The sequence below is a fragment of the Drosophila elegans genome, unplaced genomic scaffold, assembly GCF_018152505.1.
Source record: "Drosophila elegans isolate 14027-0461.03 unplaced genomic scaffold, ASM1815250v1 contig_814, whole genome shotgun sequence".
Lineage (NCBI taxonomy): Eukaryota > Metazoa > Arthropoda > Insecta > Diptera > Drosophilidae > Drosophila > Drosophila elegans.
The window spans coordinates 289264-315622 of NW_024546167.1; the positions used below are offsets into that span (position 1 = coordinate 289264).

Consider the following 26359-nt stretch of genomic DNA (forward strand, 5'->3'; position numbering starts at 1 on the left):
AATGTCGCCTATTGTGAGTTCTATATATTGCATCAGATAATACAATAACAGAGCATATAAGCTGTAAAACCAAACAAACAAGGCAACTAGTTAAAAAACAGAACCGAAAAACGGCCTAAAACACTTGAAAAAAAACCATATACAAAAATACACACCAGACCACACCACACCACAACACACACCAACACACACAACTCGAACACTAAGCTTTTATAAAACTATTTAACAAAAATATATATATACTATGGAAAATAATAATCCTGCCAAGTAAAATTCGAATACCTGCTTGAAGAAGATACACCCGCTTTTGCTAAGAAAACGAAACAAAATAAAACAAAACAAAACAAAGATTTAATAAAGAAGAAAAAACGAAACGAAACCAAAATAGAGACAAGATCTAGAAGAGACACTATGGCTAAATACGATTTTTATACTTTCGATAAAATGATTTTTTATACTAAACGTAAAAACTCTTTGAAACGGAACACGCGCAAGTTGCGAACTTTTTGGGGTATCGATTTCAGAATCACTTTGATTTGAGTCAAGGAAAATAAAAGTCATATTATAGTTATATATATAGATACATATATATATATAATATCCGTACATTATATATGTAAAACCCTAACTGCAACTATGGAACGAGAGCACAAATTTTGTTGAACAAATGGACATGGCCGCAAAAGCAGAAAAGTGGAAAACAAAAATCAAATACTGACAAAACAGAAAAAAAATCGTTTTTTAAGTCCAATTCTCAACACACATACTCAAACACTTACACCGACACAGACACACACACACACCCACATGCAGCAACATAAAAAAAATATATACTAAATATATAAACATGTATGTATATATTTAGCTAACAAGTAAATAAACAACACCCGCACAAATCGCTCACCTAAACGAATTACGAATTAAATATGCTTTGTATTCTCAAAAAGCGAAAAACCGAAAACATGATCCGCAGTTAGCAAAACAAATCTCTAACAAAAATGTCCACAAATTTAGCCTACGACAGCGATTTTTGTATGAGCAAAAAATTTGTAAATATATATTTCTTGATTTTATCGAAAAAAATAAAACACAAGAATCATTCGACAACTTTAGTTTTATCCTAATTGCAACCGAAAAAAAAAACACTTTTTTCTATATCTACCCAGATATCGAAGTACATAAGCGAGAGCATACTTTAAATGGAAAATTATACCAAAAGTAATGAACAATGTCAACTACAATAAATTAGCAATGTGGAGGCGGCAGGAAAGTGAATGAAATTAAATATTAGTGCAATAATTAACAAATTATTCGGTATAATTAAAATGGAATACATCTAAGTAAACGCTTTGTAAAATACATATAAACAATTTATTAAATGAAAAAATGAAAAATGGAAAACAATAAAAAACGAATAAAACCAAGAGGAAAATGAAACACTATTGAGTAATAAAAAGCGTTATGCATTGACATTGACACACGTGATTCGATATCTCATCTTATAAGCATAAATCAATAAGATAACAATAAAGAAAAATTAAAGAAAATGCAAATTGAGGCTCTCTCTATACTCCTTTAGGTTTGTGCTACTTAACAAATTACATTTATTTAACATTAAAATTGGCATTGTTTTGTGTTTAAATTTTACAGTTACCGCATGGGATTTTGAAGTCAAGAAGTTCTTAAGTTAAGTTCTCCTTAAACAGGAAACACTAGAAATTACGGCTGCTGCATGACAGTGCGAACATATTTAAGGACATCTGGATTGGACAGGATATGCATATGGTCAACGCCCTGGAGGGCCAATGTGTTTATCGGAGAGCTGGTATAACCCGCCCAATATTGGCAGGCTCGCAAAGAGCGTTGATTTACAGTGCCATCGCCCAGACCCATTATAAGCTTGGGCGTTTCCCCGGCAATAGCCGACTTTTTGTACTGCAATCTGTTGGTTTAAGCAAGCGTTAGTTTGGTTTTCTTTCCACACAAATATCTAAAGCTTACCTCTCCACCGTGGCTATGCCATCGCCATACAGACAATGCAGCTCCACATCGGGTGGACTAAAGTTTCGGCTGTATTTAATCGTATCCTTGCGCATTTCCCAGCCCGTCATGTAGTCTATATCGTTGAAGAACTCCTTGAGCTGTGCCATTGTATAGTTTCTGCTCGGGGTCGTGGCCAGAACCTCCGATGGCTTCCAGAAGAGCGGCGACGGCAGAAGCCAAGCTGTGGATGGATGTGATATCTGCTCGGCCTTGAGGATCTTGGCACTCAGAGCAAACGAGTCGAGATCGTCGCCCATGGCGAACACCTTCACTGCCTTAAAGCTGCCAGCCCAAGCTCCAGCCAGACTTATCATCCTTTTTATGTATTTAGCCTTCCACACGACGGTCTGCTGCTGCAAGAACACGAGGGTCATTGGACTGCCCATGCTGTGCGTGATAAAGGTGACGGCCGACTGATTGTTGGCCTCGTAGGTGTCCTCCACCAGTTGCTTGAGATCGATGAAGAATTGCTTGTTCTCGTCTGTCACAAAAAATTATATTACAGAATTATCACACTTGTCTGTATTTTATTTATATTTTTAATACTTTGGGCATTTTCAATTTTTTTTAAGAAATATCCACTTTTTTTAAAGTAGGGCAAAAAATCTGTTCAGAGTTCTCAAATTTGTTATTCCCTTGCAGAGAATATTATAATTTCAGCATCACTAGGAGAGTCGATCTAGCCATGTCCATCTGTTCTTCAGTTCGTCGTTTGTCCATTTTTGCGCAAACTAAGCTTAAACTAAAATCAGTTTTAAAGCTTGAAAAGCATTAAACTTTCCCAAAAGTTGTCGCATAATAGGATAAAAAAATATAAAACAAAATTATTTATATATTTTGTTAGTTTTTCAGAACTACGGTTTGAATTTCATCAAAATCGGACGACTGATTCATATATCTACGTTGGAAACAAGCAAAACATTAAAAAAAAAAATTATTGTATAAAAAAAAATAAATAATCTATTTTTAAATTTTTTTAAGAAAATTCTTTTTGGCATAGTAATAATTAAATATTTTATAATTACGCTTTTAATTATTCAAATCGGCAAACGATATCATATGGCAAATAAATGCAAAATATGCTAATATATTTTATTGACAAATTTAATTCCACTTGTAAAGTATAAGAAAGGGACTAATAAAAAATAGTTTTTGATTTTTTTTAAAACAAAATCAACAAAGATCATTTTGTCAAGTGATGAAAGTGAGTCAGTGAATAGAGTAAATTAAGTGACATACGAACGTGAAATGCCGAAAATAAAAAAAAGGCTTTATAATTGATTTAAAAAATGTAATTTGTATCACTTGTGAAAAAAGGTAAATATTTGTTTGCACCATGCCTTATTGTTCAATTTAAAGTATGTTCTAATGAATAATACGTTGAGACCTTTAAAATAAAACGTATACGCATATAAATCGAAATTTACATGTTTTCAAGAACATTTTGTTTTTAAAATAGCTGCAAGGGTATACAAACTTCGCCTTGCCGAAGTTTATTCCTTTCTTGTCTATATTTTAATTTAATTAATAAACATTATTGAATTTATTGATACCTAATGCATTTTTAAATTTTTTGTATGAATTTATCAGTTAATATACAATAATAAATACGATTTTAATACCCTCTGCAAGGGTATACAAAATGTTCACTATCTATAAAATGAACTTACTCGGCGCTTTGCGGAAGTCGTAGGGTGCTCCATGGATGTTCAGTTTGCGCACATAGCCCAGATCCACTAGCACATTGGCGATGTCTTTGAAGTAGGCTCCGGCACTGTTTTTGGTTGGATCGATCCACTCGACGACCTCCGGATCGCCCCATCCGGGAATCCTCGTTTCCACGCCGGGCGTGTTGTGGGTGGTCCTGGTGACCTTGTCGTAATACAACTTGACATTGTCAATCCAGCAATAGACCATCGGGATGACCAACTGCTCGAGATCCAGCCAGAGATTATACCAATCGTGGGTCTTTTGGCAAATTAAATACGGAGCGCTGGACTTGTTTAGGCGTGCATCCATCTGAGAGCCTCCATCGCCGGGAACTAAAATAAAAATATATGTAACAGTCTCTTATAAATCAACTCGACCTTGGCCAGCAAAAATCAATGGACTTACCAAAAATCACGGGGGATAGCTTAGGTTCAGGGGGCGGTGGAGGAGGTTCGTTTGACCTGTGTTTTGTGAAAAAAGGCCAGGGCCAAAAGCATTCAACTAGACCCAGAAAAGTGGCCAATAGCAGCACCAGAAATATTCCCGATTTGAGCCTCATTGTGCGATGTGCAAATTGCGTTTTGCAGGAGTGACGACTATGGCTATAGCTTATAGGTTATCTGATCGCCTGATAAAGGTCTCCGCGTAAACAAGTGAATCAGCCCACCACAAAGATTTACGATTATTATTAATCATTTAAATAATGCTTTTGTTGTCTGCGCAGTTTTAGTCAGCTGATATTTGACCTTTAAACTCTATTTGCAGAACTTCGGGGCTCGCATTTCCCGCGGAAGAGGTCGTCACGGGACCCAATCATTTATTTAAACAAAGGAATTGGTTTCACGAACATGTTATTGTTGCTTATCTTTATGTTGTTGCACAGTTTGTTATGGTCAGCGTTTATTTTTTTGCCTTTCCTGCATTTTCTTAGTGTGGCCAGGTGAACAAAATTGTGGTTTGGAGATAAGATAAGTGATCTGTGAACTGGTCACGGACTAAAAACACCTGTTAAGTATATAAAATAAATGTTAAAATCAGTTATTTTTAAAATTGCAAAACTGTTTCATATAAACTTTAATTAAAAAGAGAAATTGAGGCGTTGTTAATGGCTAAGTATGAATAATAGTAATTTAATTACAAGGTTATAAAAAAATATTGTACCTAACTACCTTATAATTCACACTAATTGTGTTGATATATTTTTATTGACCCAAATAAGGTACATTTTACCCAAAAATCGAACTTAGATAACCGCTAATTGGTATAATTATGGCATGGGTCATGGCTTTATTTAATATGTTACGGCACTATCAAACACAGTATAAAGATATTTTCCTATAGTTAAGTTTCTTACTTGGGCAAGGTACCTAAGTACGTTGCTAGGTACAAATATTCAAACACTAGTTACCGTTACCGTTCACCAGGGTACTACCCCCATCACTAACTTATCGATTACCCTTTATCGCTGTCCGATTGTTTTGTAAGCACACCACTAGGCGAAGCGCGACCGGCAAACAATTGTTTTTATTTCATATAGCTTTTCCAGTCAAAGCCGGACCAAGTTGAACCCAGATCGCAATGCAGGAGTTCTTCAGCGTGTTGCTGCCGGACGTGAAGCGGGAGCTACGCCGCGGCATCGTCGAGTGCTCCAAGCGGGGTCTGCTGCACAGCACCAAGTGGCTGGCGGAGATGCACCACGGACTGGCCGACGTGCAAATAGATAATGAAGCTCCGAACGACGATCGCACGTTCAGCGAATGCCAGCTGGAGGGGATTGCGCCGGCGGAATACAGTGACTACTTTCTGGCCAAGAGCTACTACGATGTCAGGGAGTACGATCGGGCAGCCCATGCGGTCAGGAACTGCGAGTCCAGCGTTCCACGCTTCCTGCACTTTTACTCCACGTACATGGCGCGGGAAAAGCGCCGACTGGACTCCACCACCGATCAAGCGAATCTCCACGAGCCCAATCAGATGCGTGACCTTGCCGATCTGCTGGCCACTTTGCGCATGGAGTACGGCAAGAGTCGGCTGGACGGCTATGGCATCTATTTGTACGGCGTTGTCCTCAAAGCCCTGAATCTCAACCAGGCCGCCGAGCAAATGCTCATCCAGGCCATCAGACTGGTGCCCATGCTGTGGAGCGCCTACCTGGAACTATCGCCGCTTATCATGGAAAAGAAGAAGCTGCTTAGTCTGCAGCTGGGTGGGCACTGGATGCGGCACTTCTTCATGGCCCACACATACCTCGAGTTGTACCTAAATGACGACGGTCTTAAGATCTACGAGGATCTTCAGGCGTCGGGCTTTAGCAAGAGCATCTACTTGATTGCCCAAATGGCGCTGGTCTATCACAACAAGCGGGATGTGGACAAGGCGATCGAACTCTATCAGGCACTGCTGGAGAATGATCCCTATCGCCTGGACAATGTGGACACCTACTCCAACCTCCTGTTCGTCAAGGAGATGAAGACCGAGATGGCCCAGTTGGCGCACAAGGCTGTGAGCATCAATAAGTATCGTCCGGAGACGTGCTGTGTGATAGGTGGGAATAGTAATTATACTATAAACATTACATGTATTAAACTAATGCATGATATAATATTTTGTACCCCAAGGTAACTACTACAGCATACGCTGTGATCACCAGGTGGCTATTTCCTACTTTCAGCGGGCCCTTAAACTGAATCCCAAGTATCTGGCCGCCTGGACGCTGATGGGTCATGAGTTCATGGAACTGAAGAACACAAATGCAGCCATACAGAGCTATCGAAAGGCCGTGGAGGTCAACAAGCGGGATTATCGCGCCTGGTACGGACTAGGTCAGGCCTACGAGATAATCAAAATGCACTACTACAGCTTGTACTACTTTAAAATCGCCCACCAACTGCGTCCCTACGACTCCCGCATGCTGGTTGCCTTGGGCGAGACATACGAAAAGCTGGACAAGTGCGAGAATGCGGTCAAGTGCTATTGGAAGGCCATCGATGTGGGCGATATAGAGGGCATAGCCATGTACAAACTGGCCAATCTGCACGAAAAGCTCGGCGATCACGAAACGGCGGTCCATTGCTACATCATGTACTGCGAGGACGAGCGGGCGGCCACCGATAAACAGAGTCTTTACCAAGGTTTTATTACGCTAGCGAATTACTACGAAAAAAAAGCGGATTACGAGAGAGCAGCCTATTACGCTTACAAGTGTCTGGACTCCGATGATGTGAGCAGACTTATTTCTTTAATGAGAAACCATAATTTAATTAATCAATTTATTCATATTTTTCAGCGAAAAACGGAGGCAAAGGCTTTGCTGAAGACAATCGACTGGAAGCGCAATGCTGAGTGGCAAAAGAAGCCCAAAACTTCTGCGACAGTGGCGAATGCAGAGACCAGTTCCGAGGATGAAATGGAGTGGGAGCTTCAAGATGTTCGTGTACGTGTGCCCTTCACCACCATAGCAACCACGACGACATCCACAACGGCTGCGACTGCTGCTGCGGGTTCAAGTAGCAGCTCGTCGAACAGCTTGCGTCCGGGTCGATCCGTGGCCGAGGGAATGCGTCGATCGCAGGCCAACAGGATGAGTCTTACACCGGCTGCTAGCAGTACTACAACCACGTCCGCAACGGCAGTCACAACAGCCACTGAGGAGACGCCTGGCACGTCCAGCGGCACGGCAAATCCTCCGGAGCAGCCGCCCTCGGATGATGCCAGCTCAATGGAGATATCCAGCGTGTTCATCGATTAGTTAAATGCGATCGATCCACTTGTATAAATTGCTCTTGTTTTATGAATTATATTGAAAATCCAAGTAAATATACTAGTCGTATCAGATTTGATCAGAAACTATTGGTTCTACACGCGAATTCGTACGAACTATCATCAGTAACTATTAGATCAATATGTAAATTTAAAAAGTCACTGTATTTCAAGAAATAAGATGAGTTCTATTTGGCTTACAAAAAAACTTGATCAAAAGCAATTGGTTCTCCACGCGCATTTCTCCAAATTTGCATCATTTATTAATAGATTCATATGTATGTACATTTGCAAATTCATTTTAAGAAATTACCGAATTTAAAAAACTAGGATAACACATTTTAAATGCAACCAATGTTAATCGAATTTTTTTATTATTTAAAACTCTTGGCTTGCAAATCATGCAAATAATAAACATTTTGATTAAAAAAAGAACACATTTATTAAAAATTGTAAAAGTATTACAAATTAGATGTTGAATCTGTTTCATAATTTCTTCGTTTGTTAAAAATTTCTGTTCTTTGCATTTTAAATAGCTTTTAGGAAACATACAAATATATTCCTCTTGGATCAAAAAAAAAAAATTTATCGCAAAAAAAGATTTACCAAATAATACATTTTTTGTTACTCAAAAACTATTATTGGGTTAGAAAAATCAACTAAAAAAAACAATTTCTCAAAAAATTACAAATTTATGAAACTTTTTAAAAGTATTATAAAATAGACGTTGCGTCGTTTTGATAAATTGATAATTAGATTTAAAAAATTTATTCTTCGGCTTAGAAAAGCATTAACAAAATACAATTCCATTCCAGAACTCTTGGATTAAAAATAGCCTTTTTAAGGCACCCATGCTTACATGGTCATAAATGAGAATTGTAAAATAGTTCTTATTATTCAAAAACTCTTGCTAAATAGGCTTGAAAAGTAATTTTAAAAATACAGATTTAGATTAAAAAAGTATTTATTGATTATAATTTTTCAAAGTGTTACAAAATAGATCGTGCAACTATTTAATAGATTGTTCATTAGATTAAAAATATGTACTCTTAATTTCGTTTCGTAATTTGTTTACTTCGGCTTTTAAATAGATGCATTAAATAGATGCATTTCGATCTCAGAACTCTTGGATCCATCGTGCTATGATTTCCGCCTCCTTCTCGCGGGCATCGCGCACTGAAGGCGGATCCGCAGGATCGCTGTGCCGCAGATCCAGGTGATGGGCTCCCTCCGGCAGGATGATGACGAAGACCTTGTCATTGGGGGCCTGCAGCACACCGCCGCCACTCCAGGGATCCAGCAGGCCATTGCTGAAGATGATGTTGCTGACAGCCTCCAAGTTCCTGCCGCCGTACCGTAAAATAATGTCATATGGCTTGGGCGTGAGGCGATAGTCCTTGTAGCACTTCTCGGCGTACTCCTTGAAGTTCCAGCTGGATGGGCGGAACATGGTTTCGGTGCCGTTGGAGCAGAAAGGCATCACCATTTGGTTGCAGGACTGGACATTCCAGCCCGCATCATCGGCGTTCGAGTTGACGGTTATATCCAGGCACTTGGCGGACCCAGTGTAATTGGTATAGACCGCCAACGCACTGGACATGGCATGCAGTAGATCTCCGTCGCCGGCATGCAAGTCCTTCAGGTAGTAGCACACCTGCCTCACCGGATAAGCCGGCAATGGAGCCAGGAAACTGCTGCTGTACGGATAGTTCACCATGGCCAAATTGCTGTAGACTTCATCGATGTAGTCGAGGAACTTCTTCACATCCGCATCGCTCTTGAGCGGACTGCACAGGTGAAAGGCATCGGATATCTGCTTTTTGCCCGCATCACTACCGCCCAGCATCTCAAAGAGTTTCCACGACTTGCCAATGTTCACTGTACAGTTGGCGTTGTAGGCATTCTCGAACACCGACGTCACAATCCGATAGAAGATGTCGCAATCGGTTATGCCGGGAAACTGGAGAATGGGTGCCGAAGCGGCCAGGGCGCCGGTGACCAAATGCGGATACTTCATCCGGAACCAGGCGGCCAGCATTCCGCCGTAGGATCCCCCGAACGCCACCACGGGCATCTGGCGATCGCCCATTAGGAAAGTGATCAACATGGCGTAATCCTCCAGGGCCTGTTCCACCGTAAACTGGGCCAAGTGCTCCGGCATGCTGGCGTTGAAGGTGGAACTCCCGTAGGGCAGCGACTTGCCATAGTACCGATGCTCCGCGAAAATGACCAGCGCCTTCTGCTTCGCCGCCTGCTCCCACAGGAATCCGGTGTTCTGGGCAAACAGTTCGATGTCCCCCTCGTTGCCCGTGTAAAAAAAGATCGGAGTGCGGGCATTGCTCTTGTCCACGAACGAGTCGTTGTACAAATACCGGATGTTGAAGGTGGCGTTGATCAGGAAACTGAAGTGATCCAGCGGCACCTGGAACTCCTTGATCTCGTACTTGAACCTTGGTTCGGATTTGCAACCCGTGATCACGAGGATTCCCAAAATCGCCGACAATGCAGCTCGCACTATAGGTTCACCCATTTTCGGGGCACAATCGCAATCAGATGACCAATTGGACTCACAAGCTTCTCAGTTCGTTATCTCTAAGCCGGGCTTTATATTATACTTTATATATTTATACAGTGTTACCAGGTGGCAATAGTCTATGGACCCAATGTTTTTTAAAAAATCAATTACCGTACGTTTTAAAACTTTTTTCATTAAATTAATTTTACAACGTATTTTAGTATACAGAATTTTACAAAAAAAAAAAGATAAGAAAGGATTTTACATTCCGTTAATCTTGATCAATTATGTTTGCTTCAATAATAAATTAAAAAATTTTAACAGATTTAAAAACTACATAACTCGATAGATACAGTTATGGGAAAGTTTTCATTTTAGTATCCTACTACATTATAAAAACTTACAATCACTCGACACTTAGAGTATTCTAAAATATAACTTAATTAAATTAGGTTGAAAATACGATTATAATTATTTCTATACCATTTATAGGTCTTATTTAAAAATTTAAGGAAACGATTATTTTTAGGTTAACAAAATTCGATATTTATATACTTATATTGATGTACCTAAATAACTTGCAAAAAAATTAGAAGAGTACTAAAGAACCTGTACAATTTTTAAATAAGTTCAGACCTTAAATAGGTATTTCTCAACACTAGAGTGTGTTATCGATAATTATCGCCAAACAACACAGCTGTCTTGTCCGGCTTATTTTGATTTGAGTTTGATTTGGCTTGTCGTTTTGGAAAATCTAAAAACAATGGATGACAATAGAAGGAATCAAATTACAAGCTTAATGTTGCTAATGAAAGATTACAACGATCGATTTATGCGGAACCTATTGGAGCTGCAGAAACTGGAAGAGGAGTCGACCAAGTTGTTGCTAGTACTTGCAGAGGAAGATCCCATCGGAATACCATTCAAACGAGAGGTATGCATAATTAAATTTATAAATACCTATATAAACTATAAGTCATGAAAACATTACAGCACCCGGATGGTAAATTCTGGGAGCGAGATGTCCCGCAAAACTCAGATGACTTCTTCAAGGATAATTTTCGCATGGAAAGGGAACACTTTGATGAAATTGTGGAGCGTTTTCGAAGTGTGGGAATAAAACAAGAGAGCCCGAATGCAATTGCATTAGAAAAACGCATAGCTATAGCCCTATATGCATTGGGATCATCCAAGGACTATCGCAAAGTGGGCAGATTATTTGGCATTCCCTCGTCGATGGTACCAAAAATCCTGACCGAGTTCTGCAGATTTATCTGCCGCGTTTTTTCCACGGAGTACTTGCCCCCAGAGTTTCTCACCCAGGAGAAACTGGAGGAATGTGTCTCGGGATTCGAGGAGCTAGGCTTTCCCCAATGCTTCGGAGTTTTGGGTAAGTGACTGTTGATTTTCAGATCCATCACAGTGATTTGTAAACATTTTTGCAGATGGAACACACATTGAGGTACGACCACCCATCTCCGATGCCGAGGATTATTATAACATAAAGGGCTGGTATTCTACTATACTTATAGCATTAGTGGATCACAGGTAAATCTCTTATTTCAATGTTTTTATATACCCAAATTGATATGTTGATATCCGCTTGTAGAGGAAGATTTCTATATGTAAATACAGGCTGCCAGGGTCGCTGCAGCAAGTCGCAGATATATGAAGCCAGCACCTTAAAGAAAATGGTGAATTCAAGTGATATTCTTAAGGCCAATTCAAAGACTATCGAGGAAGTCGATGTGCCGGTGCTTTTGGTTGGCGATTCGGCCTTTCGATTCTCAACAGCCGTCATGAAGGCCTACCCTTTTGAAAATAATGGACAAGAGAACGAAATCATTTTTAATGATGCTCATTCTAAAACCAAGAGACTTGCTGAGAATGCCTTTCGCCAATTAAAATGTCGCTTCTCCCGAATTCATAGGGGCCTCGATAATCGCAACCGTAAAGCGACTGGAATTATAATAGCCTGTTGTATATTACACAATTTTTTAAATTGCAAAAATAGCGATCTTATGGATAATTGGAAAATCGATGATAGCGAACGTGCTCAGCCCGAGGAATCCGACAGTTTCACTGACTTTTTGGCAGCTCCGGTAACTATGAGAAACGCCATTTCATACTTTATCAACAAGCAGCCGGATAGATAATAGAGTGAAATAAGATCTACATATGTCGCCGTTGTAAAATCAAATATTATTTTTATATTTTAACTATTTTAGTACGAACAAATAATACTCTGCTGGTTACTTTTACATTAAAAGTAAATTAAAATTAATTTTAATTATTTGTTACAAAATTGAGGGAATTTTTAATGATTTGAGTGCTTAAAAATGGTCTAAAATGTTTTTAACGATATGATTGAAATGATACAAAAGATTTATCACAGAATGCTTCATGTGATTACATTTCAAAGTTTTTTTTTACCAAAAAAGGACCCATAAGTTATATGTTCTTAATTAAATACTTTGTTTTTGGTATTACGTACACAAATATGTGGGCTTTTCTAAGCATATCTGCGAACTTCTTTTGCTCCTAATAGCTTAACAATGCTATAACTTGTCCAGCAATTGCTGATGGAATTTCGCATTGGCCTTTTCCATGCGCAGCATGGTCTTTTCAAGCCGCTCCAAGGAATTAAGCCGCCGACTGGCCAGATCGGTTAGTTCCTCCCTCATTTTTTTCAGTTCTTTGTTGCGTTCTCTTGTGGCCTCCAATATTCCGGCTTCGAAGGATGTCATCTCATCCTGGGAATGTTTTTGCCGCTTGTAAGGTGGCGTAAAGGGCGGGTCATCACAAGGGGATCCCGGATTTGACATCATCTCCAGAGTGCGTTCCCATGATTCCCCACCATCGTTACTTTGAGCACCGTTCTCAATGTCATTGTAATCCAAATCGTCTTCTAAGTACTCCTCTATTCCATTTTCTTCTGCAATTAAATATATGTGTTTCGGATGTCGAGACTTTATTAATCAATTATAATATACTACCATTTTCAAGACTACCTGTGCTTTCTTCTATTAAAGGGCCGTATTTTAGTGGATTTATTCTGCCAAGAATGCGATCAACTCTTTCAAAGTGCCGCCAAGTCGACTGTACTTCTTTGCGCTCTTGCCTGAATTGCAGGAGGTATTAGTACTTTCGAATAAATAATTAACTAATATTGAAGGGTACCTACTTGTATTTTCTGGTTATGTTGTCCAGTTTTGTCCGCACATCCTTCATCTCGACTCCAATAAACCCGGCTTCATCCAATTTTTCAGCCATAGCCCCGCATACAATTGTGCTCTTTTGACCCGCCCGCACAGACGCAATGTTCTCCTCCCACAAATCAAATAGTAATGATTCATAGTATAAGGACCACGAAATCGGTTTCCGTTTTATATATGTCATCTTAATTTAGTGCTATTAATTTCATCTGATTTGCAAAATAAAAGCAAAACAAAGTTTTGTTATTTCTTACAGATGTTATTAGGGATGGACCTTCTACACAAATCAACTTATCGCCTATCGATTACAATTTGGTATTAAAATACTTTAGTTGATTAAATACATGTAGATGCAGAACAAATGTATAATTACAGAAAGTCAAACTCCTAAAAGAACACAGCAAAATACTAAATATAATATGAGTAGGATGTCAAATAAAAAATCTCGGTTAAATTGTTTTTGTTGTACAGTAAAATATAAACAAATTTTAAAAATTAAAGCAGCAATATATAAAATAAATTATGATTTAAGACAAAAGCTTAAGCTTTATTCATTGAACATTTCTTATGAACACCGGTTTTTTGGACTAGTAATAGAATTAATTGAAAAATGACTTCAACAATTTTTTTACTTCTTTGGCACAGGATGTTCCGTAATTTTTCAAACCACTTAATTTTTCTTAAACACCCAAAGCCCAGCCACTGTTATTAATGGAATACCTTTTTTTATACAAAAGAGTTTAAAATTATTTGTTTTACATTTTGTGTTATTTAATTTCTAGCTTGCCAAATTGTTTTGTTACACCCTTTAAGTCGATACTTTAAAATTCAAATTTAATATCCATTTAATTTTGAATGTAAGTTTCAGTTGGCATTTTCACTTAGCGAGATGAAGATTATTGCAATAATCCTATTGGTAAATCTTGGCTTCGGTGAGTACTTTTTAAGCCCAAGATCTTCCTGCCAATAATATGATTTTACTCACAGCCTTAAGTAATAAAGAACAGAAAAGTGAACAGGTTGCACAGGAAATACGAGATATTGTGAAAAAGTATAAACACTCTTCCACTGGAAACGCTGAACTCTCTAAATGGGTAGAAAAACTTTACCATAAGATAAACACCAGACTTGAAATAAAAGAGGAATATCTGTCAAAATTTAAAGTATACGACAGGCGGCGTCAGTCTTTGGAAAATCAAATTACTGCGCGCATAAACACGATCAACCGCCTAAATCTCTTGAATAAAGGTGGTGAAAGATGTGTTAAGTTTTACGAATCTCAGAAAAGTGCACTCGAACGCGCTTATAAGTTAACCAATTCTAAAAAGGAATACATTATAACCAAATATAGTTCACCATGCCCAATTAAATTTATTAAAGAAAATTATGATGATTATTTTTGATTTAATATAACACATATTGTTTGCATTAAATAAAAAATTGTAATGAATGGAATTTGTAATTTGTTTAATAAAATTTGAAAATTAAAAGGTATTTTTAAATTTTTATTTTACAAGTTTAAAATAAATCTTTTTCTGTCAATTTTTATAGCTTAAATCAAAATTAGAGGTTTTTTTTTTTAAATTGAAAAGAAAATTAGTTTTTCATTTTTATTATTTATAAAAAATATCTTTTGTACGAATGGCTGTACTTCTAAAATAAAATAAATACAATATTTGTGATCTATGCTGAAAATCCTTACATGTAAAAAATCACATGTGATTGAATAAATGACTGAATCCATTGTATTTCATTAAAGATGTCTTTTATATATGTATCATTATAGATCATAAATAATAATTTTTTTGTAAAACACTTGTCTGAATTTCAGGGCTTGAACCAATGTTCAAGACATATTTGCATTAAATTTATACTTTCACTTTTAATATTAAAAATTAAAAAATAAATTTAAATTGTCCAATACAAATTTGAAAATAACTCATGATTTTAATTTTTATAACAAAAATTAAAAAAAAAAAAGTTACATACAATTTTTTTTATATATGTTTTCTGAACATTTTTGTCGTAATTCAATTATTTTAAGCGAATCGAACTTTCAAAGTTACATAAACTCTTTTTATCTTTTAATGTTTAATTCGTTTGGCTTAACTTCTTTATACTTGTAGGCTTACAGATACAATAGTTTCTGTATCGTGGGTGCAACTATATATATTATCTATTACGTGATATAAAAAACTAATAAAAAACTAAACTAAACATTTTTCATATAAATTAGTAAGCTAAAAACATAGATTTAAATTTAAAACTAATACTAGCACTAGGTTACTAGTGCTCTACTAATACAAGAACCATTTTTGGACTAGAATAGTTGGGTACTGAATAAATAAATAAGACAGTATAATTTCGTGGAAGGAAATCTTTAACTAACAGCCGTCTTGGGAACCCTGTTCAACGTTGGCATTTATCATAACAATTTGGTACCGTTCCGATTGATTGATCCCACATAGGCACACACTTGGTTACACGTCTTTGAGTAGTTTATTTTGCAGTCAGTGGCTAGTCGAGTGTATCCGAGGGCATAAGCATAATATTGGGTTAGCATAATTGGCATGTGGTAAGGGAAATGCCCTGCCATAAGAGTCTTTGTGCTTCAGTTCAGTTTCAACGATCGGCTCATATGGAATGAAAATATTTTCACTTGCAAAATACTGCGACAATTTAGTGTAATTATTTGTGTAAATGATTTTGGGTATAAGTTAAAATTGCACATTTATGGGCAAACACAAATCAATTCATTCGGTCCCGCGAGTTTCGTGCATAAATTAATAAGCCAAAATGAAATTTCGTTTTTCGTGTGTATATTGATATATAAATTATCATAAAAACGACGGAAAATTGAATTTCGAGTGGGTGGTGGTGGGTGGGATTTCCCGAAACCGAAGCGCAGATGTCAAAACGAGCCCAGCGGAAATGGAAACAAAGCAGCATCAAAAATGTCAGCCGTTGCAATGAGGTCAACCCCTTTTTGGTCCGCCGGTCAGTGGTGTCACATAAAATATCCATCACCATAATCATCGTCGGACTCATGGCGAGATTATTTTCCATTTTGTGCACTGGTTCGCCTAATTGATTTCATTTTTTTTGTTGGTTTGTTAATGTCAAAAGCAGAAATAATAATCATTGTGGCGCTAGTTGTCCGACTAATTAGCGTCCAGAATTAATTGATCAACGGTCCGTTGCGCCGCTCTTAAGCTTTTCCTCTAAACAGGAACTGGTTGCAGTTGCAACTTTTCCATTAGATTTATGCGCTCAGCTAAAATGGCAGTAAAATGTTTGGAAATCAGGAGACGGTGGCAGAATATTCGAATGTGGACGGCACAAGCGTAAATCAATTTGATTAATTATTTGGCATTTCGTGCATTTGATCCGTTCTATTGGGATTTGACATAAGTGTTATTTATATTTCTTTATCGGCTTTTTTTTATGCTTTCTTATTTTTAAAATATTTTTATTTAAATTATTAAAATCTATCGTCAACCTTTGCAGCATTATTTTAAAGCAACCTCTGCTTAACCAACTTTTTTCATTGCCCTATTTCAATTGGTAATCAAAAATGACTTAAAAAAAGGCAAGCACACCTATTGAAATAGGTGTCCTATGCTTGTCCTATTTTTCGATCTCTATTCAACCACAAGTCCACTTAAGCAATTTTTTTGAAAAATGGTATGTTAAAACTGAAGTGAATTGCAAGTTCGTATATCTTTAATCAACAATTTTGAAATCATTAACCCAACAAGTTTAAGCTACCTTAAGGTTTACAGAGATTACCCCAAAAAAAAGCAATAATATTTCCCTTAGTATCTGAATAAATCACGCCATTTACCTTGCATCATGTTAATGAAGAATCATTTTTCAATTTCACACCGCCTAACTACCAAAAAAGGAATATTAATGCATCGGTTTATATCAAAGAAACGCCGGTAAAATTGCAAAATTAATGATGCTCGTGTAAATATGAGGCAATGCATATTTCATAACAAAATGCCAAAGCTTCAAAAACACACAGAAAAAGAGACAGGCGGTGTGAAAAAAAGAGACGGGGAGATGGAGAACAAACATTTAACTTAATGGGGCGTGTCTTTATTGTCTGCTGTCTGCTCGCCATTGTATTTATGCATTATTTATATTTTATTTCGTGCACTTTTTTATTTACTCCTTTTTATTATTTATGAACATTATAAGGATTATTCATTTACAAATACAAGGCATCCTAAACAGAATATTGTAAAATTATTATTATCACATAAAAATGTAATTAAAACAAATGTAAAATTGCTTTTAGAAGCTCTTCAGAGATATAAAATATATGATAAAATTATAAAAATAATCATAGAGATCTGTGGTACAATAAATAAGTAAATTATTGTTGTACAACTTGGAAAGTTATTTTAAATCGCCAGATTTTTTTGTGTAGAACCCCGATTAACCAATAACTAAATATTTATTTTAAAGAGCATGCTAAAATGCTTAAAATTACATAAAAATAAAGGATTTTAACATGATGCTTTATGTTCATGTGGCCTTTGCAATGATTGCTTACAACTCGCAATTTTTCATGATTTTTATTTATTTGTTCTCTGTTTTCGCCATTCGTTTTGCTGTCAATTGTCAAATGGATGCGCCTATGATGCAGAAATTGTAAAACAAAAAGCATATCACAATTCGAGTTGCAATAAAATTTATTTATTTACAATTTATACTTTATGCCACTGCTATTGTGTGGACACATCCTGTTTTTGTTTTCCCTGTTGAAAAAGATTTTTATTTTTCTCGCACTGTTAGGTTAGTTCGACCACCGTCAATTCGATTGTTTAAAGTGCTATTTTATGAAGCGTTAACCGGGGGTTTTACATTTATTCATGTAAGCTCCGTCCCAGAAAGGTTTAGTTATTTTTGATGTGTAGATTTGACAATTCATTGAAGCAGCAAAAATGCAATTTTATGGCAAATTTGTTGGGCAAAAGCGTTTACCAGCGTTGGACAGCGAAGTTAATTGGAAAACGTAACAAGAAAGTCGAAACACGACCACATAAAGTTCCTTCCCTCGAACAATGTGCGTTGGCCACGCCCTCACATTCTTTGTGCTTTGGAGATCTGATAATTTGCCCATTTTATAGTTAGTTGCATACGAGCATTTGGGGACATTCGGTTTAATTGCTTTTTTCCCCTCCGTTTTGCATAATTAGAATTTGATAAAATGTTTCAGTGGTTCCCAAAATGCAACACACTATCACCCCACCCCCTCCGCCCACTGGCCACGCCCATTGCATGTTGCATGTGCTGACTTGCTGTGCAAATTCGATTTTAATAATTGGAATTTATCTCTGATCAAATTTCGTGGCTGCTGAAAATGCTTTTCATGGCACTGAGAACCAAAATTGAAGAAGAAAAACATAAGATTTATATATTAAACACATAGTTTATAATCGTTTACTTTAGGTAAAAGACATTAAAAATAGAACTGTTCATATAAAATACCCTTTTTTATCATTCTGGAAATTTTGCGAAACAAATTTAATTTATTTTTAAAATATTTATGTTTTTCTTTAATAATTTAACCTGAGTCGAATGCTGGTAGATATACAACATTTTCTTTCAGTACATTTTTAAACCAAGATTTCAAGCTATTGCATAATTTTTTTTAAAACGAATGTTGAACACTTAAATAATTTAATTTTGTATAGGTTTTTTATTATAAATATAGTGTAAAATGTTCTTTTCATTTCAATATTTATCTTTCTCTTGAATATTTATCAGTGTATTTCCAGCCCTCCATTTCCCACCACAGCTCGTACCCAGTAAATTAAATTGGTTTTTAATGGGCCAACGATGCGTTTTTGCCCAGCATCGATTGGCGTAGATTGATTTGGCAGTTAACAAACATTTCTGGCCGAAAAACATCAAAAGTTCGCCTGGGAAATAATTTCAGCAATTGCCATATCTGTATCCCTATCCCTGTCAGCGCCTTGTAGAAAATTGCCTGGCAAGTGGAGCTTAGCTGTCGAGCTGATCGCATTTTGAGCTGGCATCCAACCAAGCAGCCAACCCACCCACATGCCCAAGTCGTCTGCATTTCCCTGGCTGACTTTTCCGCTTCGAATTGCCCTGGAAATTGTATTGACAGTCGTCTCTGGCTTTTCCTTGTACGCTCCTTCGGTTTTCTATTTTTCTGCCAGCCAGCCTCTTTATTTGCCGATGCGACAAATTGACAGGCGAGTTGGATGGGGATGTGGCATACGAATTTGTTAATAATCTGGCATTTCTCACATGGCAAGCGTACACATCTAAGCGGGTATGTGTCGGAGTTTCTGAGATGAGCCATGAATGCAATTAGTCTCAGAAGTCAGGCCACTTCAAAGAATTTGAATGGAAACCAAGTTTTTTTTTGAAACAATCACTTTTGACTGTCTTTTGCGAACGAAACCCAATCTTGTGATTTTAATTTCGAACTAAGACCATTAATATTTCCTTCTGTGTTATATTTTGTTTCACGAATTTATAAGCGAATTATAGTTACAATTATATAATTTCTTTTTAAGGCCGTTTTCTTTTTTTCACACCCGATTAAATAGATTCTTTGCAACTTTTTTCATCCAGTATTTTTCCCACTTTTTTCTGCTAAGCCATTAATTAAAGCTGACAGAAAAAATATAAACTGTTCTAAAATTGCCAATAACTTAAAATGATTGATATGTTTACTGGCTTAAATTTAACACTTATTTTGCAAGACAACAATAAAAAAAATCGCGAATATTTCGTTCCGGCACCTGTAAATTATGATTCAATTAATAAATTCTCGTTGTGAACTAATTTGAGATCCCAAAGGATGAGAGTGCTTCTTTGAAGTGAAAATGAAAAAGATGTTTATGCGTTGAAAATCCGTTAAATTCCGTAAAAAGCTACAATAAACGTTAACGGCAGGAAAAATCTCATACGGTTGTTAAAATTTTCGCCATGGCATGCGTTGGAACTGGGGAAAAGCTGTGAAAAACCCAGGGAATGACGAGGAAAAGCCTGTTCCACCGGGAACTGAGCATTCATTTTTTATGTTTATTGTCGCTTATCGCTCGCTAGCCAAAGGGGGCGTGGCTCCAGGGGGCACGGTGGGCTGTGGGCGGAGGGGGGCGTGTCATTAGAGTCACGGCGCCAAGATGAAAAAGAGTAAACACGGCTATGAAATAACGTTAACAACTCTCTTGGGGGAAAAGGGAGCCTAACAAAACGCATTACACACACAATCTTTCAGTCTGTATCAGCGTGTGTGAGAGTGTGTAACTTTATTAGCCGTCTCCCCTGTGGTGTGTGTGTGGGGGTGACAGTATGCGGGTATGGGGGTGTGCCGGTGTGTGTTACCTTGTCAAAATTATGAAAACGACAGGGGATCTCGTTCGCATCCGCACCTGCCCGCGAAATTAGTTTGCTTATCAGATTTTTGCACACAGAGATTATGAACATTTTTTGTGGATATTTTTATCGAAAGGATCACAGCCAATATTTGGGAGAAAGAACTCAATGTCAATATATTTTATGATTAATTTAAATAAATATCGAATTTTAACAGCAATAGAACCACACCGAAATTGTGGTCCAAAAAATAAATTTGTGTAATCAAAACACAAAAAGTTCTCAAAGGTTTACTTATCATAAACAATAAGTATACTTTTTGAATTTTATTTGAAAGTTATCTATGAAATTATTATTAAAGTGTTGTTGATAAAAAATAATACGACCACAGTGAAGAAACACCAAATAGATAAAATTCGAATATACAATTTGTAAGGCCAAACCAAACTCTTTTCTAAAAGAAACTTTCAATTACCTGATGCATAATTCCGATGCAAAATTCCTTGGTTCACATGAAATATGCCATTTCGGGCAAGCGGATATCCCAGTTTTCTTTCATATTTTTGCAAATGATGCCAAGGAATCTCGGAACGCGTTCGCACCTCGCCAGGGTCATTTAAATGCAGATTGCAATGAGCAGTCTGTCCACTTGAGAGCCGGCATTTGCATAATGGCGGCGACACATTGCAGCGGAACCGGAAACCCGAAGTCGAACCTGAAACTTCTCCTCGACGGGGGAAAACGGGAAAAGCGAAAAGGGAAAAGGGATGGGGAAAGGGAAATCGTGGCAGTTGCAGGTGCTCGGTCGTGTTTATGACTACTTGAGATTGCAGGGTTGTCGTCGGGGTTGTCGTCGCCGCTGTCGTTACCAAACGGAAGCCATCGGGCATTTTGGGGCCCAGTAGCAAATGCTTCTCATTTGAATGCAACTGCCATAAATAAGCTTGGGCTTTGAACTAAAGCAAGTGCGAAAATGCCTCCAGAAAAGTGCAATAAAAGTAACAAAAAATATTTTATAACTGCAGCTATAAACATATAAAAAAAACCAATGGTTACTGTTTGCTTACACTTACAATATTTTAATTATTTTATTATGCTTTATATTGCCATACATTTTTGGAATTACGTACAACATTGTTAGATTTCGTTTCCAAGCTGATACTAAAAAAAAAATTTTTTCAATATATTTTAGGACTGAACAAAATATATTAAAAGGAATGTTAGCCCTGCAGTTAATAATGTATGCGTACACATAAAATATAAGCGTTTAATTATACATTTTACAACGTCAATTTATTGATTTCATCTTAAGACATACTAGTAAGTTTTATTCACAATAAAAGAGCAATGTACTTTACCATATACATTTTCTTTAAAACTTAAATTCAAAATTCAGTGACATATCTAAGGGCAGATCCAGAGATTGGACCAACTAATTTTATTCCACCTCGACGTAAAATTTTTGGTAAACGTTGATGTTTTTATTATTCTTTAAAAATGCACAGTTTTTGGAACTGAAATAAAATTTCTCTCTGGTCAAAGTTCAATTTTGGAATTTCCCGAAATATTTTCACCTTGCAGTGGTCCATGGACCTCTGGCCTCCTTCCCCATTTGCCACTGTTGGTGGAATGTTTATGTTGCCGCATCGCACGGAGGAAAGGGCACGCACGGAACTCTTCGACCCCAACGACCAAACGCAACACACACATGTGATGGTGGCGAAAGGTGCAGCTGTGACTTTGGGAGGGGTAGTTGGGTGATAAGTGGGAGTTACAAGGGTGGAGGTTGGTAAGTGGGTGGTGCTTGGGCGGTGGTGTCAACCAGTTCCATTTATTGTGGGACGAGGAGTCTGGCAGCAGCTGGAATGCCTCCTCGGTCACTTAAACAAATTGTAAAGCATTTGTTTTTTAGTTTCTACAAGTGCATTTATGAGAAAATCTTTTGTACTTAAATGTTGTACAGGTTAAAAGATTTTCTTATTAAAAAACCGCACAGAAATCATACATTGGTTACTATTGATTGCAAATTTACAAACACAATATTTAAATTATAAAATAATCTACATAGAACTAGATAATAATGTTAAGTAATATAAGGTTGAATAAATAGTGAAAACAAATTAAAATAGTTAGTTCGAAACATTAAGAAAAGATAAACATAATAAATTGAAAATTGATAAATTTTAATTTAATTTTTATTTTTTTTTAATTTTTTAATATGTTTAGTCCTTTTTTCGATTTCACGGTAAACAAAAAGATTTAAGCTGTCAAAATTTTAACAATTATTTACAAGACAATTTTTGTACACGATTTTCTTGTATTTTTTGTTTATCAGTATAACATTTAATTTCACAAAATGATTTGATAAATATATATACAATAATCAATTAATTCGTAGTACTTTTCTACAATCATTTATTTTATCAGCTCCCAAAATGTCTAAAGCTTCATCAATTGAAGCAAAAAGGACTTAAAAAGCCAGCGATTGCTAGAAGCATTAAAGATTTTAACGAGAATGAAATCAAAAATATATATTTTTCTCACCCCCATTTTTTTGTAGTGTTGAAATTGGTTCCGGCTGAGCTTTTGTTGCTGGTGTGGCATAAATATCGTTGCGGTTGCACGTGAAAATTGCATTTGGCCAGCAGCATTTGGCTGCTGTTCGGATAGTTCCACTTGAAGCGGAGTGGAGGACATCGAGTGGGCGGTGGCGAAAGTTGTGGTGCTGCGCCCTTACACGCTGTGCAAATTGTGGACTTAAATGTTTATAACGCACCACCCAGAAACCACCGCCCAACACCCGACCACCGAACACCGCCCAACTCTAGACCATTTTCGGCGTTTGTTTATTAAGCTTTTCTGGCGGAGGAAATAGAAAACGAAAAAAAAGGTGTTGAATGCCACTTGCTGGGGCTGCTTTTTATTGCCATCGCACATCTAAGTGCAGCAGCTGTAAAATAAATATATATTTTTATTTTATCCCCCCAAGCCCTGGCCAATTTCTTTTGCTTTTATTTGTTGTAGTTGGGGGAGGATATAAATTAAACGCATTAGAGTAGGAAACCGCAGCGATTTTCCTTTACTTTTTTTCCACCGGCATTAATTCGCTTTTGCAACCGACAAAGGCACTTAACGTCCTCACTCCCTTTTTTCGCCCCTCTCTTTCTGTATATCTATGCCCCGTCTCTTTCGATACGAAGTGTATACAAAATTTAAATAAGAAACAAATCGAAGTAATGGCCAAGTCCCCGCACACCTCTTCGATTTCTAGGTAGTAAATACCAAATGCTCAAATGCTGTAAATGGCAATCGAGAAAAAAGCTGGAAAAGCTGGAGAAATGAGAAATTCCGATTCACATAATGAAAAAATAAAGGAAACCGAAACTCTATTGAAATGAAATTCATTGAAGCATTTTTTTGGCTTGGCAAATAAAAGGTAAAAAAGGGAATTAATGACACGATACTGTTGCTTATCAAACACGTTTTTACCTGTCAACAATATTATTCAAATGTAATTGAAAGGCAGGTGAAAATTAAAAAAAAAAACAGTACAAAAGAGCATAAAGTTATTTAAAACAAAGGACAAATCATAAAGGGATTTTTACGATTAACAAAAAGCTGTGAATAATATAAATGTTTATTACTATCCATATAAATTAAAAGGAAATAAAACATTACCTGCAGTTGTTCCATCACATTCAATGTCAAAATCTATATATTTTTATTACAGTTATTGAAAGTAAGCCAGCAAATACATCGAGAAAATAAACTCCGTTTTTTTTCGAGCTACTGATTCGATAACGTTGATAGCCCCCGAGAGTCGTTCGCCTGGCTTCCGTTTTAGTGGCGATGGAGCTTAGGGCCAAGCTCTTAAATAGAATGACTAACCATCTTAATCACATCACAGACAGACAGGGATATGTGCAGCAGCTGGGGGAACTAAACGCCCGCCGACATTTCGGCAGCTGCCAGTTGTTTGCCACTAAACGCTTACAACCAGCGAAAAATGCGGAAATTTTCATATAATCAAATGGCAGCCAAAAAAACGTTTTGTGGCCACGGGGCGGACGTCTTCCTTTAAGTTTTCCCACCACGACTCCCTTCTGTTAGCTTTCGTTTTGTCTTGCACTTTGCATACAAAGTACCATTAACTACTGGCATCAGTTTTTTACACAACAGCAGCAGCAGTTGTTGGCTTGGCGGTTTTTCTACAGATTTCCTTCTTTGTTTGCGGGCCGAGTAAGTGAAAGGCAAGTTGACCAAGTGGCAAGTGCTCTGACCAGTTGTACTCCATTTGGATTGAATCTGATTTGGTTTAATGTATAGAGCCACGCAACAGATTTTTATTGACATTCAATAGATTTTTTTTTAGATTCAGAACAACTACATAGAAGTTACTTAAAAACTATTAATGGTATTGCATTGGTTATATATATATTTTTTTTAAGCAAGGACAATAAAATTAATTTAAGAAATGTAAATAAAAGATATCACTCCCGTATTGCAGTATTGATGATAAAATGCCATTACCAACAAGGAAACAAAAATATTGTTAATATTTGTAGAAATCTATTTTAAGCAACAATCATCGCCTAAACTATCTATAGTTATCTTAATATTTTCGTTGTTAAGTGAACATTTGACTTGGGTATTTTATATTGGAAAAACATTTTATTCATGTTAAGTAAATAAAACTAGGACTGATATTAAAACTAATTATATTTATTTTATATAATTGTTTGGTTCAATTTTTGATACTAAAGTTCATCTCAAAATCTGTCTATAAGTTGATGGAGATACGCTCGGATTATCGATGGGATCTTTGTGGTAGTCATGCTGTCCTCCAAAGTTTTGGTGCCCATAGTAGAATCGGAATCAGGCTTTGTTGTCGTATCCTCTGAATTATTGTAAAAGAAGCAAAAGTAGATAACCAAAGCTACTATGACTAAAACACCTAAAGTGGAGAAGGCAAAAAAGCACAAACACTTGAGACCCAATTTGCAACAGCTGAAAAAGGTGATAACACTTAAAAACCATAGACATCTTGAGGCAAAAAATATAAACTTACCAACATAGAGAAGTTCCAACTAATCGACACATTATTGCTCTGTACAGAAATTTTTTCTTCACATACAAATATTTATATAAAATTTTTAAGAAAGAATTATGAGTGAAAACGCAGAGGGATACTTGGCATATGCTCGAGGGTGAAATGACATCAATTTTGTCATAACAATTCGAATACTTTGGTCATAAAAATGATAGCTACACCCCCTCCAGTTCGTAGGCATATTTTGGCTTTCAAGCAAATTATATTTTATGCCGTTTTCTTACAAAATTCGGTCTTTTATTGCCGACGGTACAGGAAGTTCGATTAAGGGTTGTAGACCTCCCTCAAATTGTCGTCGAGGGCAGCAGGAGAGTTTACAGAAATACAAAAAAAAAAAATGGAAAAAAAAGAAACATTCGAAGAAAAGTTAAAGAAGAAGGCTGGAGCAATGGTCTTTCTTGCCGCATAATCGAAATGTATTTCGGCTTTTTATTGCACAGCCAAAGGTAAGTTGGCTTCCCAAGACAAAGGAGGGGATGTGGAAGTGTGGACCTGGGTTTTTGTGCGGGGCGATAACAACATTTTAACGCCTTATGGTCCATTTTGGTAAAAGTGCCGATTACGCTCAGCTTAACCAGAAATTATGACCTCTGAGCCGGCTGGTTTGTGTGGAGGAACTTTAAGCTGAGGCAGGTCTTTGTC

General features: G+C 36.9%; 6 protein-coding genes across 7 annotated transcripts; 2 read left to right on the plus strand and 4 right to left on the minus strand.

Moving 5' to 3' along the window:
* Positions 1-1553: 1553 nt before the first annotated feature.
* Positions 1554-4684, minus strand: LOC108141816 (phospholipase A2 group XV). The gene is made up of 4 exons (XM_017265392.2): positions 4159-4684; positions 3714-4085; positions 2002-2524; positions 1554-1942 (listed from the first exon to the last, which is right to left on the minus strand). Exons 1-4 carry the CDS (start codon positions 4310-4312, stop codon positions 1720-1722), a joined length of 1272 nt encoding a protein of 423 aa, XP_017120881.1. The 5' UTR covers positions 4313-4684; the 3' UTR covers positions 1554-1719.
* A 544-nt stretch (positions 4685-5228) lies between these two features.
* Positions 5229-7587, plus strand: LOC108142061 (cell division cycle protein 23 homolog). Its single transcript, XM_017265746.2, has 3 exons — positions 5229-6298; positions 6372-6973; positions 7040-7587. Exons 1-3 carry the CDS (start codon positions 5332-5334, stop codon positions 7499-7501), a joined length of 2031 nt encoding a protein of 676 aa, XP_017121235.1. The 5' UTR covers positions 5229-5331; the 3' UTR covers positions 7502-7587.
* An 871-nt stretch (positions 7588-8458) lies between these two features.
* On the minus strand, positions 8459-10131 carry LOC108142064 (lysosomal Pro-X carboxypeptidase). The gene has a single exon (XM_017265749.2). It carries the CDS (start codon positions 10040-10042, stop codon positions 8630-8632), a length of 1413 nt encoding a protein of 470 aa, XP_017121238.1. The 5' UTR covers positions 10043-10131; the 3' UTR covers positions 8459-8629.
* A 586-nt stretch (positions 10132-10717) lies between these two features.
* Positions 10718-12311, plus strand: LOC108141673 (protein ANTAGONIST OF LIKE HETEROCHROMATIN PROTEIN 1-like). The gene is made up of 4 exons (XM_017265147.2): positions 10718-10961; positions 11021-11417; positions 11473-11575; positions 11637-12311. The coding sequence occupies exons 1-4, from the start codon at positions 10791-10793 to the stop codon at positions 12181-12183; spliced, it is 1218 nt and encodes a 405-aa protein (XP_017120636.1). The 5' UTR covers positions 10718-10790; the 3' UTR covers positions 12184-12311.
* A 28-nt stretch (positions 12312-12339) lies between these two features.
* LOC108141674 lies at positions 12340-13513 on the minus strand. 2 transcript variants are annotated; one of them, XM_017265148.2, is made up of 3 exons: positions 13212-13513; positions 13024-13148; positions 12340-12962 (listed from the first exon to the last, which is right to left on the minus strand). In XM_017265148.2, exons 1-3 carry the CDS (start codon positions 13424-13426, stop codon positions 12586-12588), a joined length of 717 nt encoding a protein of 238 aa, XP_017120637.1. In that variant the 5' UTR covers positions 13427-13513; the 3' UTR covers positions 12340-12585. The 2 variants fall into 2 exon arrangements, with proteins under 2 accessions (XP_017120637.1, XP_017120638.1); XM_017265149.2 differs by having other exon boundaries at positions 12348-12962; positions 13039-13148.
* An 11795-nt stretch (positions 13514-25308) lies between these two features.
* Positions 25309-25796, minus strand: LOC108141766 (protein midgut expression 1). The gene is made up of 2 exons (XM_017265265.2): positions 25676-25796; positions 25309-25614 (listed from the first exon to the last, which is right to left on the minus strand). Exons 1-2 carry the CDS (start codon positions 25705-25707, stop codon positions 25377-25379), a joined length of 270 nt encoding a protein of 89 aa, XP_017120754.1. The 5' UTR covers positions 25708-25796; the 3' UTR covers positions 25309-25376.
* Positions 25797-26359: the final 563 nt, after the last annotated feature.

What these genes read in the sequence shown, in the direction of transcription:
- LOC108141816 (XM_017265392.2), bottom strand. Translation starts at nt 4,312, where the DNA reads ATGAGGCTCAAATCGGGAATATTTCTGGTGCTGCTATTGGCCACTTTT. An exon ending in GCTATCCCCCGTGATTTTTG is followed by an intron (nt 4,086 to 4,158) that starts GTAAGTCCATTG and finishes TTTTTATTTTAG; the next exon opens with TTCCCGGCGATGGAGGCTCT. An exon ending in CGACTTCCGCAAAGCGCCGA is followed by an intron (nt 2,525 to 3,713) that starts GTAAGTTCATTT and finishes TTTTTGTGACAG; the next exon opens with ACGAGAACAAGCAATTCTTC.
- LOC108141674 (XM_017265148.2), bottom strand. Translation starts at nt 13,426, where the DNA reads ATGACATATATAAAACGGAAACCGATTTCGTGGTCCTTATACTATGAA. An exon ending in AACATAACCAGAAAATACAA is followed by an intron (nt 13,149 to 13,211) that starts GTAGGTACCCTT and finishes CCTGCAATTCAG; the next exon opens with GCAAGAGCGCAAAGAAGTAC. An exon ending in CACAGGTAGTCTTGAAAATG is followed by an intron (nt 12,963 to 13,023) that starts GTAGTATATTAT and finishes ATTTAATTGCAG; the next exon opens with AAGAAAATGGAATAGAGGAG.
- LOC108142061 (XM_017265746.2), top strand. Translation starts at nt 5,332, where the DNA reads ATGCAGGAGTTCTTCAGCGTGTTGCTGCCGGACGTGAAGCGGGAGCTA. An exon ending in GGAGACGTGCTGTGTGATAG is followed by an intron (nt 6,299 to 6,371) that starts GTGGGAATAGTA and finishes TTGTACCCCAAG; the next exon opens with GTAACTACTACAGCATACGC. An exon ending in AGTGTCTGGACTCCGATGAT is followed by an intron (nt 6,974 to 7,039) that starts GTGAGCAGACTT and finishes CATATTTTTCAG; the next exon opens with CGAAAAACGGAGGCAAAGGC.
- LOC108141673 (XM_017265147.2), top strand. Translation starts at nt 10,791, where the DNA reads ATGGATGACAATAGAAGGAATCAAATTACAAGCTTAATGTTGCTAATG. An exon ending in CCAATGCTTCGGAGTTTTGG is followed by an intron (nt 11,418 to 11,472) that starts GTAAGTGACTGT and finishes ACATTTTTGCAG; the next exon opens with ATGGAACACACATTGAGGTA. An exon ending in ATAGCATTAGTGGATCACAG is followed by an intron (nt 11,576 to 11,636) that starts GTAAATCTCTTA and finishes ATCCGCTTGTAG; the next exon opens with AGGAAGATTTCTATATGTAA.
- LOC108142064 (XM_017265749.2), bottom strand. Translation starts at nt 10,042, where the DNA reads ATGGGTGAACCTATAGTGCGAGCTGCATTGTCGGCGATTTTGGGAATC.
- LOC108141766 (XM_017265265.2), bottom strand. Translation starts at nt 25,707, where the DNA reads ATGTGTCGATTAGTTGGAACTTCTCTATGTTG. An exon ending in GTTGGAACTTCTCTATGTTG is followed by an intron (nt 25,615 to 25,675) that starts GTAAGTTTATAT and finishes CACCTTTTTCAG; the next exon opens with CTGTTGCAAATTGGGTCTCA.